This window comes from Bos indicus x Bos taurus, chromosome 1, assembly GCF_003369695.1.
Source record: "Bos indicus x Bos taurus breed Angus x Brahman F1 hybrid chromosome 1, Bos_hybrid_MaternalHap_v2.0, whole genome shotgun sequence".
NCBI classification, from domain to species: Eukaryota; Metazoa; Chordata; class Mammalia; order Artiodactyla; family Bovidae; genus Bos; species Bos indicus x Bos taurus.
In genome coordinates, this window is record NC_040076.1 from 107,031,592 (window position 1) to 107,048,856 (window position 17,265).

Consider the following 17,265-nt stretch of genomic DNA (forward strand, 5'->3'; position numbering starts at 1 on the left):
TTAGCAGATACTGTACCAGTTTTTTTTTAAACCCCCATACTTCTCTTAGTAAAACTTCATAGTTTTCGTTGTTTAAAAAGATCAAACTGAAAAAAAAGGTCAAACTTAGAAAGATGGATTAAACATGCTAGTGGTTATTTCTTGCAGGTGAACTGTCAACATGTCAATAATTTAAAAATTTATTCCTTTCATAAAAAGCCTAACTAGAAACTAAAAGCACAAGAGAAGTTTTCTTCAACTTCAGGAGAACAACATGTGCATTCTAGTTACTGCTACAATACATTAATGAATACAAGCTGAAAAAAGCAGAAGGAAGTACTCTCCCAACTTAATGCGTTCGATTCTGTGCATTGAGCTTTCCTGAATATATTATGGCAATGGCCACTGAGTGTGGAATCTGGCCACTCCTCTAGGGTTATCTTTCTCCCAGTTAGAAAAATGGTCCGATTGTTTACAAACAAAAGAGCTCTCCCCCCTTACCTTTTTATAATTCCCCTCCATATCCAATAGGGATTCTTGACTGATGATGTCATCCATTCCATCACTGTCCAAATTCATCCTTTTAACTCTTTACAATTTCACTTAAGAAATAAGATCCCATGAATCCTGATAGGCTGATGTGCTGTTGCCCAGGACCCTGGTTCCCGCTCATGCTGACATGGAGAGCCAGCTAAGAGTCTGTGTCCGGCTGTGTGTGACCTTGCCCCCTTCTGTCCCAAAGACACCGCCCCACCCGGCCCCCCCGGTCTGTTCCACGCTCCGGCACAGGGACAGCTGCTGTTCTCTAAGGCTTACTCTGCCCTGACACTTGGCTGGTTAAGAGTCCAGCCTTTCCACATCTGCTGTCACCTTCTTCCCCTGGACGATCCTGCCTGGATGCCTCTCCCCAGCACCTTCTCTACCCCAATCCAGGAAAAGCCAATTTAACCCCTGAACTTCCCGCTTCAGGGCTGAGTGTGGATAAGAGTTCTGGAGGAAGCCAGCAATCTTATTCTGAACTAGGGATAGAGTGTACGGGATAAAAATAGATGCAAAGCCCTGCCTCACAGACTTCACTGGCGAGTTAAAAGCTGGGTATTGCATGACAAAACCAAACAGTATAATTTAAAAGTTAACCTGTGAGACAGATGTTTGCCTTTCCCCCCTTGCCTTTTTCCTATAACCAATCATTTCTTCAAATCAAATGTGAAAGTCTCATCTTCAGGGAGAAACCCCAGCACAAGAATGAAATTCTTCTCCAACACAGAAAGGGACCCCTCTGCCCCCGGAATCGTTGCTTTGTTCTAGTAATACAGGCAGGAGAAAAAGATCCATCAACTTTTTTCTAAGAGCCGGTGGCGGGTTTTCACAAAAGAGGACGTTCCTTGCTGCTGCTCTTTTTACCCTTTTCCCATGGCTTTTGGCTTTGTTTACTGGCTTTACGTACAGAGAAGGAAAAGGCCCACAGCTGCAGGATGTTTTGATGCAAGAAGCAGACTAACAAGTGCGCACACAAACACACGCTCCTTGTTATCAAGTTACTACGGCCATAAACTAAAATATATACGCGGTATTTTTTTTGAAAGTTACTGTGTGCAAGAGAAACAGGTCAAAGAAGAATTCAAGGGCCAAGGCTCCATTTAGCAGCATAATCTTACAGTCTGACAGGCTTAGACAGGAAGCAGTAAATGTACCAGTCAATAGGTTTTCCAACGTGAATTCTTGAATTGACCAGCTTCAATGCTGTTAAGAACAGAGTTCTAGGGCAAAATGCTGTTCAAGCCAGCTCTTGACATCTGCACCTCTGCTGAAGTGCTCACATCACTTTAGTATTTTCTCTCCACAAATTAAAAAAATAAAATCAATTTGTGGAAGACTTGTAGGATAAAGTTGTCTTAATGTGGTTTTCTGTAGCACTCTTTCCATAAAGCAAATACTTTCCTCTACAGCCCCTAACTCAAATCCAAACCCCTGCTTAACTCTACCCTCACCCCCACCCCAGGCCCTGAGACTGTCTTGTGCCTTTGTCAGACAGTTTGATGGAGTTGTGTCTCCCAAGCCACACCTGTCTTTGGGCAGGCCTTCTCCTAGCAGAGATCTCCCATCTGACTCTCCTCCAGACCCCAGGACCCTTGCTCTGGACAGGGGTCCCCCCACCTGCATGCAAGAAGCCCAGTACACCCTCCAGGCCTGAGAGGTCATGCTGGTCACTGCGTGCTGCCATACGCTGGGTGTTCCCAAAGCCAAGAATTCTCCAGAGGTAAGGCTTTGGGGTTAAAATAAAGGATGCTCGACTTTGAAGGACCTCTGCATACTAAACTCTGCTGAAGGAGGCTAGTTAAAATGAAGCAAGCACGCATCTTATTACATGACATATATCAACATGCTTCCCAGATGGCACTAGTGCTAAAGAATCCGCTTGCCAATATAGGAGACGTAAGGGATGTGGATTCGATCCCTGGGTTGGGGAGACCCCCAGAGAAGGGAATGGCTACCCACTCTAGTATTCTTGCCTGGAGAATCCCATGGACAGCGGAGCCTGGTGGGCTACAGTCCAGGGAGTTGCAAAGAGTCAGACACAACTGAAGCGACTTAGCACACACGGCATACCCTTTATTGGGGGTTGCTACAGGCTAGGTACTTTACAGGTGCCTCTTACATTTGTCTTCAGTCCTCACAGGAACCCTCTGAGGTGGATATTATCATCAAACTGCATTTCACAGTGGAGTGAGAAATCAGTGAGGCTAGGGAATTGCCCCAGAGTGGCAACTTGCTCACGGTCAGGCCAGAATTTGAAGCACAGAATTTGCTTCTGTGGCCCATATTCTACATGGGTGTGGAGACTGCCTCCTACTGTCTGCCCCTCTAAGAAACAACTGTACCCAACAATAATCAAATGTAGCTTTTAAAAATGGTATCACATGCTGCCACAATTTTCTAAATCACATATCTGTAACATTCAGCATGTGTCACTGCTGTCCCCTGATGATCAGACCTCAAGGAATGAAATAAAAACTCCTTCATCAATAGTTGTGACTTAACACACTGTACAGTGAACTTTGCTTTCAGGTTTACCCTGCTGCTTTTAGACTGATAATGGTTTTTCTCTAACACCGTTACAGTTTCAAGCCTTTCTCTAAGAGGGCAGAGATTTGAGTTATTCATCTTGTTTTCCCCACAGCATCTAGACACCACCTCCCACATGTTAAGTGGACGATGAATATGTTGAATAGATACATGCACAGAGGAGAAAGGTTTGGGTTGCTTACAATGTTTCCTCGGAATGCTGTCCATGGAAGGAAATATTAATAGTTTATATGAGTGCTTTTCAACCGAAATCTTTTTTGGAAACCACATACATTTAAGAGGTAAGTAAACATGGGTCTTCTCAGGTTGAAGGAGAGGGCCTACCATGAATTTCAGTGATTTCAGCCTCTTACCTAGGTTAGCATCTAGCCCATTTAGCTATCTATAATCAGGAGCTAACATGCGAGCGATTATAAAAATTTATTATTTATTTGGCCGTGCCATGCAGCTTGTGGGATCTTAGTTCCCTGACCAGGGATTGAACCCAGGCCATGGCAGTGAAAGTTCTGAGTCCTAACCACTGGACCACCAGGGAATTCCCAATAAAAATTTAGATATTACAAGACTTAGTAAAGTACATAAAACTATACATCTAATTATTATCTTTTGACTTTAATTTTAACAAGCATGCACACATGTTAAGTTGTTTCAGTCATGTTTGACTCTATGACTCCATAGACTGTAGCTGGCTAGGCTCCTCTCTTCATAGGATTCTCCAGGCAAGAATACTGGAGTGGGTTGCCATGCCCTTCTTCAGGTTTTAACAAGGTGGCCTTAAATATACAGATAAAAGGACTGAACTTTCAATATTAACTATGTATATGTATAAACATATTCAAATTAATTTATATGCACCAATAATATATTGACCACATACATATATGTGTGTGCGTGTATATATATATATATGCATATTTATCTATAATAGATTGCCTTTTGGAGAAGGGCATCTCAAAATCCAAGATGGAAATTTCCCAGCTGTACAACAGGAACAAGGGTTAGTCCCAAGAAAGTAATAAAAACCATTCTCCTCCTCTACTCCCTATATCTTTTCTTGGCAAAAGTGATCCTCTACTAAGTTCTATGTAGAGACAAGTGATAAAACACCTTCTTTTAAAAGCTGGTCTCCAGTGGTGATGAATGTATTTTGCGCCCTCCCTAAGTGAGTGCTCGGGACATAGGCTTGTAGCCTAGACCCTTTCCAGAAGGAGCTGTATCATTACTATCTGGATGGCTTGTGCCCGCTTAAAATATATCCTATCTTCCTGTCACAAGGACTGATCTTTGGTGCTTTCTAGAGCTTTGCTCTGTGTCCTCCAGCCACAGCATCTACATCACCTGGGAGTGGACAGGAAATGCCAACTCTCAGTTCCCACCCCAGACCTACTGAATCAAAACCTGCAGTCTTACAAGAGCTCTAAGATTTCTGAGTGCACTTTACATTTCAGAAGCACAGCTCGAGACCTTGAAAAAATTCAGTATAAGCCATTATCTTATTTTTGATCATATTTCTAGGCTTGGTGGTAAGACCCTGACTTTACATGCTTGGGATCAACACTGTAATTAATTTCACTTCCAACAGGTTCAAACGAATACAGGAAATGAAAAAGCAAAACACCACCTTAGAACACTGGAGCTGAACTTAATGTTTGGTGGTTTTGTAGCAGCCATGCACAAACAAGAGGAGAACAGTCAGTCATGTCCTTACAGAGAACTTTTCCTGGTTTCTTCTTTACCAGGCTTCCCTGGTGGCTCAGGCAGTAAAGAACCTGCCTGCCATGCAGGAGACCTGGCTTCGATCCCTGGGTCAGGAAGTTATCCTGGAGAAGGGAATGGCTACCCACTCCAGTGTTCTTGCCTGGTGAATCCCATGAATAGAGGAGCCTGGACATGACTGGGTGACTGAATCTTTCATTTCCTCTACCGCTGCCCTCTCTAAAATGAACTCTGCCTGCAAAACATGGGGCCAGATACTAATGCTTCCTCTTAGAAAATGTACACAGAGCCACTTACAATCCCTGAGGTTGAAAGGGCCTCTGCTCACCCCCGCTGCCCTGAAATTCAAGGACCAGAATGGAGAGCTTCAGTTTCCTGTCAAGCCATAATTTGAACTGTGAGGCGCATTGGTCACGTGAGCTAATGCTTTTAAATGATCATTATCGGCCACTGGTGGAAATTATTGACTCTGAGAACACAGACCGCATTACTGGGAAATCACTTATGCACTGTCAAAAGATCTTCCTATTCTTATTAATGGAAACTCTTATTTCATCCTGATTAACCCTTTAGCTTCCCACCGCCTCTCCTTCAGCCTTAGCCTCCAAATTCCATGTGTTACACAAACTGACACTGATTTATAATCTCTTTTAAAGTTATTTTTTTTCTTCTGTGCAGTATTCATCTAAATTTGCTTTGCTTTTCAATTAAGGTATTCTGATAGCTAGATAAACCGTGAAAATCTGTATATTGTTTTGCAGAGGACGTTTCATTGTAGATTTAAAAAGTTAAACTAATGGCATTGGGAGTGTGCAGTGGAGGAGGTTAAAGCATTGGAAGGAGACAGAGTGTCAATTGTTTATTCGTATCAGAAAAACTGAGGACCACAGGCGTCAAGCTTTCCGCCCATCTGAAGACCTGAGTACGAGAAACGCCAACTGTGGTCACTGGCTGACGATGCTGCGCTTCAGAGAGGGACCATTGTTAACGCCCTCGTTATGTTTCTCTGTGCTCTTAGCATTCTTTCCCCCTTAATGGCTCTCCTACGCTGATTGTCACTAGGCCTTTGGATGACTGTTTTCTTCTGAACTCGAGCAATTTTGTCAAAGTACTTTCTATTTCAGGAAGCTTGGTAATTTCTGATGCTTCCACATAGTGCTCAGGGGAATACTAAGTACACCAAGATCTCACATTTTCCCTTGGTACGGAGAATATAAATAAATAATAGAATATAATGCTATTAATCTTGAGCTTCTGCATGTAAAGTCTTAGTTACCCAAGATTGTGCGTGTGTGCGTGTGCGTGCATGCACGTGTGTTTGTGTGTGTGTGTGTGAAGGTGAGGTCTCTGCTCTTCATGCAAGCACTGACATGTATCATCGCAATGTGCCCATTTCCTTCCAATCCCCACCACCACTCTCTTTCCAAGAGAAAATACTAGACTTTTGGCTTAAAATATGCATTGCACATTTATTTCTTAAAATCACTTGATGTCTAAATCATGATGTTTGAGGCTCTCAGTGCTACTTTAAATAGGAATGATGTGCTTGTACTAAATTTCTATTTCAGATCAGGCCCACACTGAAACCCTGTTAAAATGATTTTTTTCCCTCCCATCTGGGCACTTATCACTGTGCTCCTTTTGTGGTAAAACATACACATTTTATTTTCAGATATACAGCCTAAAAACAAGTGCAGATGAATTTGTATCCAGAACTATTTTCTTAATTTTTAAGGTGATAGACATGTTATTCCCTCCTCAGACAAACACACTGTATCTCAACAAGGCAAAATACAACTATACCCCCAACCAGGCAAAACAATGAAGACAACGTATTCTTCAACACTCCAGGGAAAAAAATTCTCCAATCAAATAAAAATCTATACAACAAGACATAAAAATAACTTCATTGAACTTTTATTTTACTCATTTATTTTTCATTGAACTTATATTTTAAAAGCCTGTATCAAATAGTGCACTAAATGCTTTGAAATTCCCCTATTAGGTCAGTATATTTTTTTTCCCTGCTGTGGATGAAACTAGGCTTAAATTGAGTGGAATCTTAGATGAAGTCAAATTTGATACCTTGTTTTCTCATTCACACGAAGAGGGGACTGGAAAATGAGCCCTCTCTTGGCCTGGTGTCAATGGGGACAGGACTATATTTCCTTTCTTTTGTTAACCAGTAAATAACCCACTAGAGAGACTTCCTTGGCAGTCCCGTGGCTAAAACTCTACGCTTCCAATGCAGGGGCTGAGGTTTCCATCCTTAGTCAAGTAACCAAGATCCCACATACCATGCATGGAGGCAAAAACAAAACAAAACAAAACAAAACAACCCACTAGAATCTGGGCACGAAGGTCTGTTTACTACTTTCTCCCAGCAAGAGCTTTTTAAGATATCTTGATGTACTACTTAAATTGATATACTCCCTAGTTTTATCATTTGAGACCAATATAGGACACCTTTCATTCTAGGTGATGGGTACAAGACTTCAATTGGGCTGAAACACTTTGCCCAAGGAATATTTGGTGTTTCAGGAGGCAGTAAAATTACCCCTCTATATGGTAAGAAGATTTACGAAAACTGCAAAATTCAGTATGTTAAGAAAGGTGTCTTGAGGATGACTACTAGCTTCCACTGACCACGGGTGTTTTGAAGAAGTGCCTGGGGACAGACCATGAGGCTCACCTTGGGGAACCTCTCTTGGTGAAGGAGAAGTAGGTGTGGTGGTATACTCTTGATGACTGTCTCTGGGAAGGGTGGGATGTGTGTCTCTTTCATTTTGTTCCTTGCACCATGTCCCTCATCTCAGCACATGGGATGGCAACTGGGCAAGAGGCTCATAAGCCACATACAAGGAGTAGAAATTTTCATACTTCCCATATTTTCTTTAGGATAAATTTCCAACTTCTTTGCATGGCATTCAAGGCCTAACTCTGGGAACTTCCCTGGTGGTCCAGTGGCTAAGACTGATCTCCCAGTGCAGGGGGATCACCTTCACCCACTCCCAGTTGCAATGCACAGATCTGAGCTCCTCTCTGGTATTACGAAGCAAAACCCTCATCCTGGGGACTCAGAACAGGACCAACTGCAGAAAATCCAATCAGTCCAACACACATTTATGGAACACACAATCTGTGTATAGGGCAGGAAATGAAAATCAGGCGTTTGTCCTCAAGGAGCCTGTTGTCTAATCGGGGAGGCAGACTTATATGTCACTAGCTGTAAATGGGTTCTTACAGAGGTAAAAACAAGATGCACTGAGGAGGAGAAAGTTTCCTGATGGAAGTGACACGAGCCTCAGAGTGCATCAGCTTGCAACAGGCATAAGCAGGTGTAGGGGTGGCAGGGATTCCAGGCTGAGGCAGCACAGCAAAGAAAAAGGATTGACGGCTGTGTGGGGGCAGGAGGACAAGGTGGGGAGGGAGGCGTGTTTCTTTCCAGGGTTCAGATCATGGCCTTTTAAAAAAAAAATAAATATATTTTTAGTATTTATTTCTTTATTTGGCTGTGCTGGGTCTTAGTTATGACACAATGGATCTTCAATTTTCATTGTGGCATGCAAGATCTTTAGTGTTGGCATGTGAATTCTTAGTTTTGGCACGTGGGATCTAGTCCCCAGGGATCAAACCCAGGCCCCCTGCATTGGGAACATGGAGTCTTAGCCACTGGACCACCAGGGAAGTCCCCATGATTAGTCCTTAAATGCCATGCAAAAGTTTATCCTAAAGAAAATGAGGAAGTATGAAAATTTCCACTCTGCTTTTTCAAGATCAGGAGTGCATTTGAAGGAAGAGTCTCTTTATGCTCCCAAGGGAGGAAAAAGATGAGAGTCATTTACATACCATTTCACTTTTTTCCTCTTTCATTTCTACTGGAGCTGAGACCATGAGGGTATGGTTTATATCTGGAGTGGTCATAAAGGAATTTAAGCAACGGAAAGAAAGGGATAAAAGTGTGTCACTGGTTTTATATACACATTAATCCCCATAACTGACTGCAGGGAAAGAGGAGAAAATCTTTGGGAGTTTTTAAGCAAAATGGACCCTTTGACCTAAGCTTGTGCTTTCAAGTTAACAGTATTTTGACGCTTTCTATCTGAGATCGTGTAGAGGAATCTGGTCTCTTAAAGGCTGCCAGGCCCGAAGCTGTGGGCAAGGCTCTTTCCTGAAGAGATTGGCTTCCTCCCAAGACTGGAAAATGGAGGTCGATAGCTCTATCTTTTAACACGGCTACAACTGAAAATGACAAGACATGCCTCAGTAACCTCTGTGCTAATGTAAATCCTGCAAGGGAGAAAAGTATACAAAGATGTCGACAACCTGAGAAACTTTAAAAATAAAACAACCATGAAAAATTCTGCCTGAGAATTTCTCTCTGAACATCCCCCTACTCAGATGAATTTTTTCATAGCATGGCATATCCATCCACCTCCAACAGGGGGTTCAAGCTCTAGGAAGCAGTGAAACTCTTTTTCAAAACAATCATCTATTTGGAAAAGTAATACCTGAGAATCAGTTATACTCTCTATATTAGCAATAAATAATTGGGAAGTGAAGCAATGCATGGTTTCCTGGGGCTGCTTTATAATCTTCACTGAGCCCTTTCTGTAAACATTGGGAGAAAGTGGCTCTTAATTCATGGTAACTGACTTGTTGATGCAGAAAGGTGGCCTCTGGCAGGGACCTCCCAACTATCATGCCAGGATGTTAACAAGAAAAAATACCATTTCACAGATGAGAAAAGTAACAAAAAATAAAGGGATAATCTGATCCTAAGACACTGAAATCAGGGCATGTTGACGGCAGGGAGTTGGAATAGGAATAGGATTGAAAATCATCCCAATGTCCATCAAAGTGTAAGAAACCACAATGCTATAGAGTGTTTACAGTGCCTTTTTTCTTACTCAATTTTACATACAATAGTCACATGCATCCATATTATTTGAGAGTGTGTTCTTAGCAGAGAGAAAGCAGATGGACACAAACCTAAAAATCCTTGTCCCCATGGAGCTTCTGTGGAGTAAGGAAGACAGAAAATAGACAAAAATGTAGTCTGATGGGCTTCCCAGGTGGCACAGTGGTAAAGAATCCATCTGCCAACGCAGGAGATGTGGATTCAATTCCTGGGTCGGAAAGATCCCCTTGAGGAGGAAATGGGAACCCATTCCAGTATTCTCACCTGGAGAATCTCATGGACAGAGGAGCTTGGCGGGTTATAGTCCATAGGATCGCAAAGAGTCAGACATGACTGAGCGACTGAACACAGCACAGCACATGTAGTCTGATGGATGGTGATAAACACCAAATAAAAAAGTAAAGTGTAATAGCAAGATTGGATAGAGTTGGGGAGTTGGAAGTTGACACAGAAAGTCCAGAGGAGGCCTTCACAAGAAGGTGACAAGTGAGAGTAAGCTGTGGGGGGTCACCAACAGGAGCAATACCTGACGCCAGGGTGAATCTGAATTTCAGGTAGAAGTGAACAATTTTTTAGTATAAACATGCCCCAAACAGGGCAGATTGCTTGCTAAACCTGCAACCACCTGGGCTCCCTGGAGCGAAGCACATACCAGGCAGGAGGGACAGCACATGCAGGAAGCATGAGAAGAGGGGGTGAAGGGGCGGAGGGGGTGGGAGAGGAGTCTGAGAGGAATCAGGGGTGAGGTGATGTAAGACCCTGGGGGCCCCTGGTGGGATGTGGGCTTTTATGCCGAGGAGGAGAATTATGAGATGGGTGGCAGGCTCTGATTTAGGTCTTAAGAGAGCATTTGGGTTCTGCGTTGAACACAGACCACAGAACAGGGGCAAGGGCAGGAGTAGTCTGGAGACTGCTACTGCTCGAAGATGATGATGATGATGACAAAGGTAATAGCAACACACACCCAGACATGCGCACCGAATTATCCAAATGAGTCTGAGGGGAATGGCCTCCGAAGCCCCATTCAGGGTTTCTCCATTCAGAGACCGTGGTATACAGGACTTCCTGACAGTCCAGTGGTTAAGACTCTGCTTCCACTGAAGAGGGTGTGGGTTCCATCCCTGGTCAGGAAATGACCATATGCCAAAAAAAAAAAAGAAAAGAAAAGGGAGGGGAAATATATATACCTATGGCTGATTCATGTTGATATTTGGCAGAAAACAACAAAATACTGTAAAGCAATTATCCTTCAATTAAAAAAAAAACAAAATCAGATAAAAAAAAAAGAAACTATGGTATACATTATGGATGAAAGGAATCAGTCCTACAAATAAATTCCTTCTACTCACTAAGATGCTAATCTAGGGACTTTGTTTTAACTACTCTATTATCATCCTTAAGAATAGATAAATCAATAAGCAAGCCTTCATCAGAAAAGGGGACATTTCTAAAAAACATCATTGTTGATATTACCAGTGACCATGATAACATCTAGAACTTAGAGAAACTGCCCTTTCAGAATCTGTGATGTTAGGTGGGTTCTAAAACTAAGGTTTCCAAGTAGGATTGAGACATGGCTTCATGGCTAATATTTCTTTATTTGCTGAGTTATGAACAGAGGGAGAGCATTTCAAAAGGACAGACACATAAAGTTCTATAAAACCCCATGGAGATGTAGAATCTATTGCCTATTATCACCTGCCTATTGGACATAATTTTATTCTAAAAATAAGCAATAAGTACTTCAAAAACTATTGAACACACAATCAGTGTTATATGTTGTAGTTCATATAAAAGAAAATCAATTTGTTTTCCTCTGGAAGCAGAAGGCTAAACAACCCCTCCCCTCCTGATGGCACTGCTGATATTTGACCAATCTGTGACTTATAAAACCAGTGACTCCATGTTCAACCAAATGAAAAGATATAGGGAATAATCTTGTAGCATCTTGCCTTCAAAAAATTACATTACATAGCTTCTCTAAAAAGTGAGCAGAAAAATAATTTTAATTATTACAGTAATTTAATCACCTGGAGCCATGCCATAAGTAGCTTAGTCTCTCCATAAAAGTCGACACTCTCCACTCCCCCACTGTATTGTGTGTAAGTTTTGTTGTTTCCTCAGCATCATGACCCTTTTCTCAGGCATGGTAAGAACTATGAAGCATAAATCTTGTTATCTAGGATCTATGGACCTAAATGGACTACAAAATGAAAATACTATAAGACAAGCCCACAATTACAAAATTCCAATTATTAAGCAGAGAAAAAAGTGCATAAACATATTTTCTAGGCATACACTGCTTAGCTGGGAAACGACTGCTTTGAGTCTTGTGAGATGTACTATTCTGCCTGCATACATTCACTACTGTGAAATCCGACCTTCTGAGAAACACCTGCTGGTCTCAGGTATCTTACCTCACACAAGGAAGAGGCATTGTTAAATTAGAGAAATGGTCCCTTGGAGCTTCTAAACTCGGTCAGTTGAGTGATACCCTGATATTAACTATCCATGACTTGGACTAGCCGTGCTTACTGCTGCAGAGAAATTACTCTGAGAACCTTCTCGTTGTCTGTTTACAAGGAGGATATTTTCAGTGTTGCTTCCACAGTTCTAGTCACACTCTAGAACTGGTCTTTTGAGATCCTCTAAGCGCTTACTTCAAAACTCCAGACAGAAAATTAAGGACAGAGATGAGTACATGCTACTAAAAATTCCTATTTGGAGTTTTTTACGCATGTTGGTACCTTAATTCTTATTTACTAGTCATTTAAAACAACATACTAGTAAAAATAAGTTTGGAGAGACAAGTGCAACTTTAAATATCAAGTGCATACCAGCTGGTGTTTGAAAATTTCTCAGATCATCAATTATTACTTCTGATTAATATAATTTCCTTCAAGACAATCCTAAAAACTGGATGTGAAGCAACTTGTCTCCTATGCAATGAGCAAAAATATTTTTCCCTTTTATCTATGTGAAATTCCACCCAGATTTATCTTTTCCAAAGCCCCTTAAATTCAAAGTTTAACGCGATTTCTCTTATTTTGCAGAGACATACAGAATGTGCAAAACACAGATCACCTCAGCGGATTTCACATATGCTTTAAAGGCCAAGAAGCAGAGTTTTCTGCCCCATTACTCTCCAGAAAATCTAATTACAATTCAGATACTGTATGTGATGGAGGCCAGGAGTGTAGGATGGCAAAATCCCGTGAAAACCCGGAAAGAGGCAACCTGCTGCTCTGGACGAGGAAGGCCTCCTCTCCCAAAGGATGCCGGCCTCACGATCAGGCTTTAAATCTTACCTGATACGAACAGTTCTCCTGATGTACCATCTCAGTGCATCCTAGGGAGCAGACCCCAAAGCAGGACTGCTCAGCGAGGCTGCGGAGGGAAAGCGCGGAGCATCCACTGGCTGAGAGAACGCCCTGGGAAGGCAGGGGCTCCCCGCAGATTAAAATGGATGCTGTTTCGCTGATCAACCTGCGCAGTGGCACTGCCTGCGCTGGGAAGCGCGCAGCGAGCCGAGCTGCTCTCCTCGGAAACCAGCAGTAAGGCTTACAAACATGGAGCTAGGACCGGGCTGGGGGAGGGGGCGCGCTCATCACTGGCACAATCAGCCAATTATATTATCGGCACAAAGAAAAGGATCAGTCTGGGGCTGGTGTGACCTTCTGGTGCTTTATGAAGGCAGTTAACTGATGTGGAAACATTCTAGTCCTCATTAAAGGGGAAAAAGGCCAGCGAGGGAGAGGGAGAGAGGCAGACACAAATCAATGTTGCAGTTGAACATTTCTAACCTCCGGCATCATCCTTCCTGCCCACTGATGTTGCTTGCCTGGTGCTTGTGAAACGAGAGCCCATAAGGACCATTTCAGAACTTTGAACAGGCGAAAGGGAAAACAATCCATTCTGAATTTTGATACCGAAGGGGTGTTCTCTGTGTTGAGTGTTTGAAGTGTTTGTCAACTTTATAGCTAAAATGAGGACCTTCATTCTTTTTAAAAATATTATTTTGGAATTCTTTTGATTTTCTACTCATTTTTGGTTCTTATCTGCTTTTTAAGTCAAACAGAAGAAGATGAAATAATTATTCCCATAACTTTTTAGGGAGAGGGCTTAGTAAAGTATTAAAGTCAGTATAATTCATTTCATGAAAATGAAACTCAAGTGCAAGTTTTTTTAAAAGGTCATATATATATATATATATATATAAAACCCAGTGCTATGACTTGAATATATAGACGCCCTGTATATATACAGCAATATGATCCTAGAAACAGACCATTCCATGTAAGTGACCATAATAGAAAGGATTCTGGACTTCCAGATAGTAATCAAAGGACACACAAGTTGGACCATACATGTCTCTGGTAAAAAGAGGAGCCAGTTTTTGACTTCTTCAGGGCCGTTGTTGGATTTCAGTTTATAAGGAGGAACAACTAGGCCTATAAATTCTTGAAGCTTTAATGATAGAAAATTAAAAAAATAAACACAATGAAATTTCCCTATCTATATTTCTCAGTTGCTACAGGCAACTCATTTTGTTCTTTCTTAATAAAAACAAGTGGTTCTCAAAATGATGCTCAAACAAATGGAACCCAGTAAAATCTTGACTGAATTTAAACCAAGTTTAAAAACATTCTTAAGCTATTTTGCTATATCTATATCTATCTTCTTCAATACTCTTTTTAATAACTGCAACGTGTTCATTATGCTATTAATAAGAAAAACAAGTGCTGTTGCCTGATGAGTGGGATCAACACATTTGACAAGTTTTCATATCAAACTCAATCTTAGAGAGTGCCGAGAGTTTGTGTTAAGGATATTTGGCGAAATATTTTTAATCTTATAACTTAACAACATCTCTGTTGCTTGGAAAGAGAAAAACCTATTTTTCTGAATGTTCTTAATTTTCATGACTTGAGATTCTGACAGGAGAGAAGTTGGCTGAGTTCAATTCCAGAGACACATTCACAAGCCTGGCTTCAGCTTCCTGGTTAAGACAGTGGAAAGGCGACAGGAAAGACCCAGCTGGTGATCTCACAGGCTGCCATTTCCGCATAGGCTCGATGGGTTCCAAGGAAAAAGCACTCTGGACACAAAACCTGCCAAACTTGAGGGCCTGGAATCTAGGGGATAGCCAGGCCACTAACATGTACAAGACTTCTTAGGCCAGCTTGTTGGCAGGTGGTCCAATGAGAGCCTGATGAACGAAGCAGACAGCTGAGCTAGATGATGAGTCTTCTTAAACAGAAAAGAGGACAGCAAGTCTTCAACGAAAGCAAACAACAGGCAACATATCTCCATCCTAAATTTCATTCCTCCCTCTTGAGCAATCCATATACGACAGAGACAGAGGCTGCTTTGTGGAGTGCCTTGCTATACAACTGCACAGATGAAGGCTGTGGAATCTGAAGTATGTGCAAGGAAAAGTAAGCCAAAGTTCCTTTGCAAGGTAGCAAATAAGATGAAATGGAAATCTTATGCCTGATATAGGAGGCACAGTCGCAACTTTTCCAAGACAGAACAGCTTTACTCCAAAGGCTGCTAAAACTTTAGTCAGGTTACTATTTTGACAATCTAGGACCCTAAGACTCAGGAACATGCTTTCAAGCTATACAAGGCCTAAAAAGTTGCTTTCTGGACTCTGTTCTCTTCTGAAAACTGAGAGCTTCAGGATATATTACATAAACTTCTAAAGACATTTATCATGTGTTGTTTAAAAAAAAAAAAAAAGCCTAAACATGATCCCACTCTTCACAGTTGCTGTTCCATAAATAATGGAAGTGACTCAGAGGTGGCTATGGGGAGAACAGATTTCTGACAATTGTCTCCCAAATCCTGTCAAAAAGCCCTCTCAAGAGGTATAAACAAGATTTTAAAAAAAAGGAATATATCAAGCAAGCTTCCTTCTATAGTCATTCACTGGAAAGGACTTTGTGTTACAATTTAAATTATGATTTGCTAGTACAAAAAAACTAAACAGAAATCAGCTGTTCCAAGACCACATAAGCTAGAATAACTTACCAAGATACAGTAACATTTATTATTTTTTGACTAAAAAATATTGATGAACTGTTTAATATACTTCTGTATGTAGCATAGAGATGCTTTTTGTTTTCTTCTCAGGTCTTCGCAACTTTTCTTCCCATAGAAAGTACTGGGTTTCAGATTTAGATTTTTGGACTAAAAAATATTGATGAACTGTTTAATATACTTCTGTATGTAGCATAGAGATGCTTTTTGTTTTCTTCTCAGGTCTTCACAACTTTTCTTCCCATAGAAAGTATTGGGTTTCAGATTTAGCTGGGGACTTAAGAGATAAACTGTTATTTTCCAGATATGGACACTGAGGCAGGCCTAAGAGAGTGGTGACATGCCCAAGAACATAAATCTTCCAGCAACGGCAATAAGAAGAAAAAAAATCCTCCAGATTTTCTTGTGATTGAGTTCATATAAAAAATGCTAAATGAAGGCCACAGGACTTGAAGAAATAAACCCCTTTTGACTGAACTAATGTAGGCTGGCCTTGAAATCAAAATCTATGGTAAGGTAAGAGAGAGGCAGCAGAGTGGTTCGACCTAAAACTGAATTCAAGGTATGTTTTAAAAGGAGAAAAATTAGACTACTGCCTCATTAAGCCATTTTTCCTGTTTCTTCCACCAAGCAAACTATTATGTCTTTAAATCCTGAAAAGTACTTTTTCATTTGTGGCAATTAACAGCAACAGAATGAAGATGACCGACAGACACAGGAAAAATGGTCATCGTCACTAATCATCAGGGGTATACATATCAAAACCATAATGAAATATCACTTCACGTCCATCAGAATGGCTGTCATCAAAAAGACAACAAATAACAAATGTTGCAGAGGATGTGTAGAAAAGGGAACCCTTGTATACTATTGGAATGTAAATTGTAGCAGCCAGTATGAAAAAGAGTATGGACAGTTTTCAAAAAAAATTAAAAATAGAACTGCCATGTGCTGTGCTCAGTCACTCAGCCATGTCCAACTCTTTGCAACCTGCCAGGATCCTCTGTCCATGGGGATTCTCCAGGCAAGAGTACTGGAGTGGGTTGCCATGCCCTTCTCCAGGGGATCTTCCCAACCCAGGGATTGAATTTAGGTCTCCCACATTGCAGGTGGATTCTTTACTATCTGAGCCACCTGGGAAGCCCATATGACCCTGCAATTCCACCTCTGGGTATGTTTCCCAAGAAAATAAAAACACTAATTCGAAAAGACATATGCACGCTTATGTTCACTGTAGTGTTATTTACAATAGCCAAGATATGGAAGCAGCCTGTGTCCGTCGATAGATGAATGGATAAAGAAGCTGTGGCATATATATATATATAACTCAGCCATAAAAAAGAAGGCAGTTTTTCCATTTGTGACAACATGGATAGATCTAGAGGGTATTATGTTCAGTGAAATAAGTCAGACAAAAACAAATCCTGTATGATTTTATTTATATGTGGAATCTAAAAAACAAAACAAAGGAACAAACAGAACTAAAGAGAAACAGACTCATAGCTACAGAGAATAAACAG

The 17,265-nt window shown here is 41.2% G+C and overlaps 1 protein-coding gene across 8 annotated transcripts in view; it reads right to left on the reverse strand.

Moving 5' to 3' along the window:
- The window catches only part of LOC113892965 (schwannomin-interacting protein 1), an 883,273-nt gene that overhangs the window by 49,281 nt on the left and 816,727 nt on the right, over positions 1–17,265 (reverse strand). Inside the window, exon 1 of one of the 8 annotated variants that reach the window (XM_027542561.1) lies at positions 13,012–13,336. The exons of 6 other annotated variants lie outside the window; for them this stretch is intronic. In XM_027542561.1, coding sequence (XP_027398362.1) covers positions 13,012–13,041 — 30 coding nt within the window. In that variant the 5' untranslated portion in view covers positions 13,042–13,336. Of the gene's footprint in view, positions 1–480; positions 991–13,011; positions 13,337–17,265 lie in introns of those variants that run through there. One more of the 8 variants, XM_027542552.1, reaches the window with a different exon arrangement.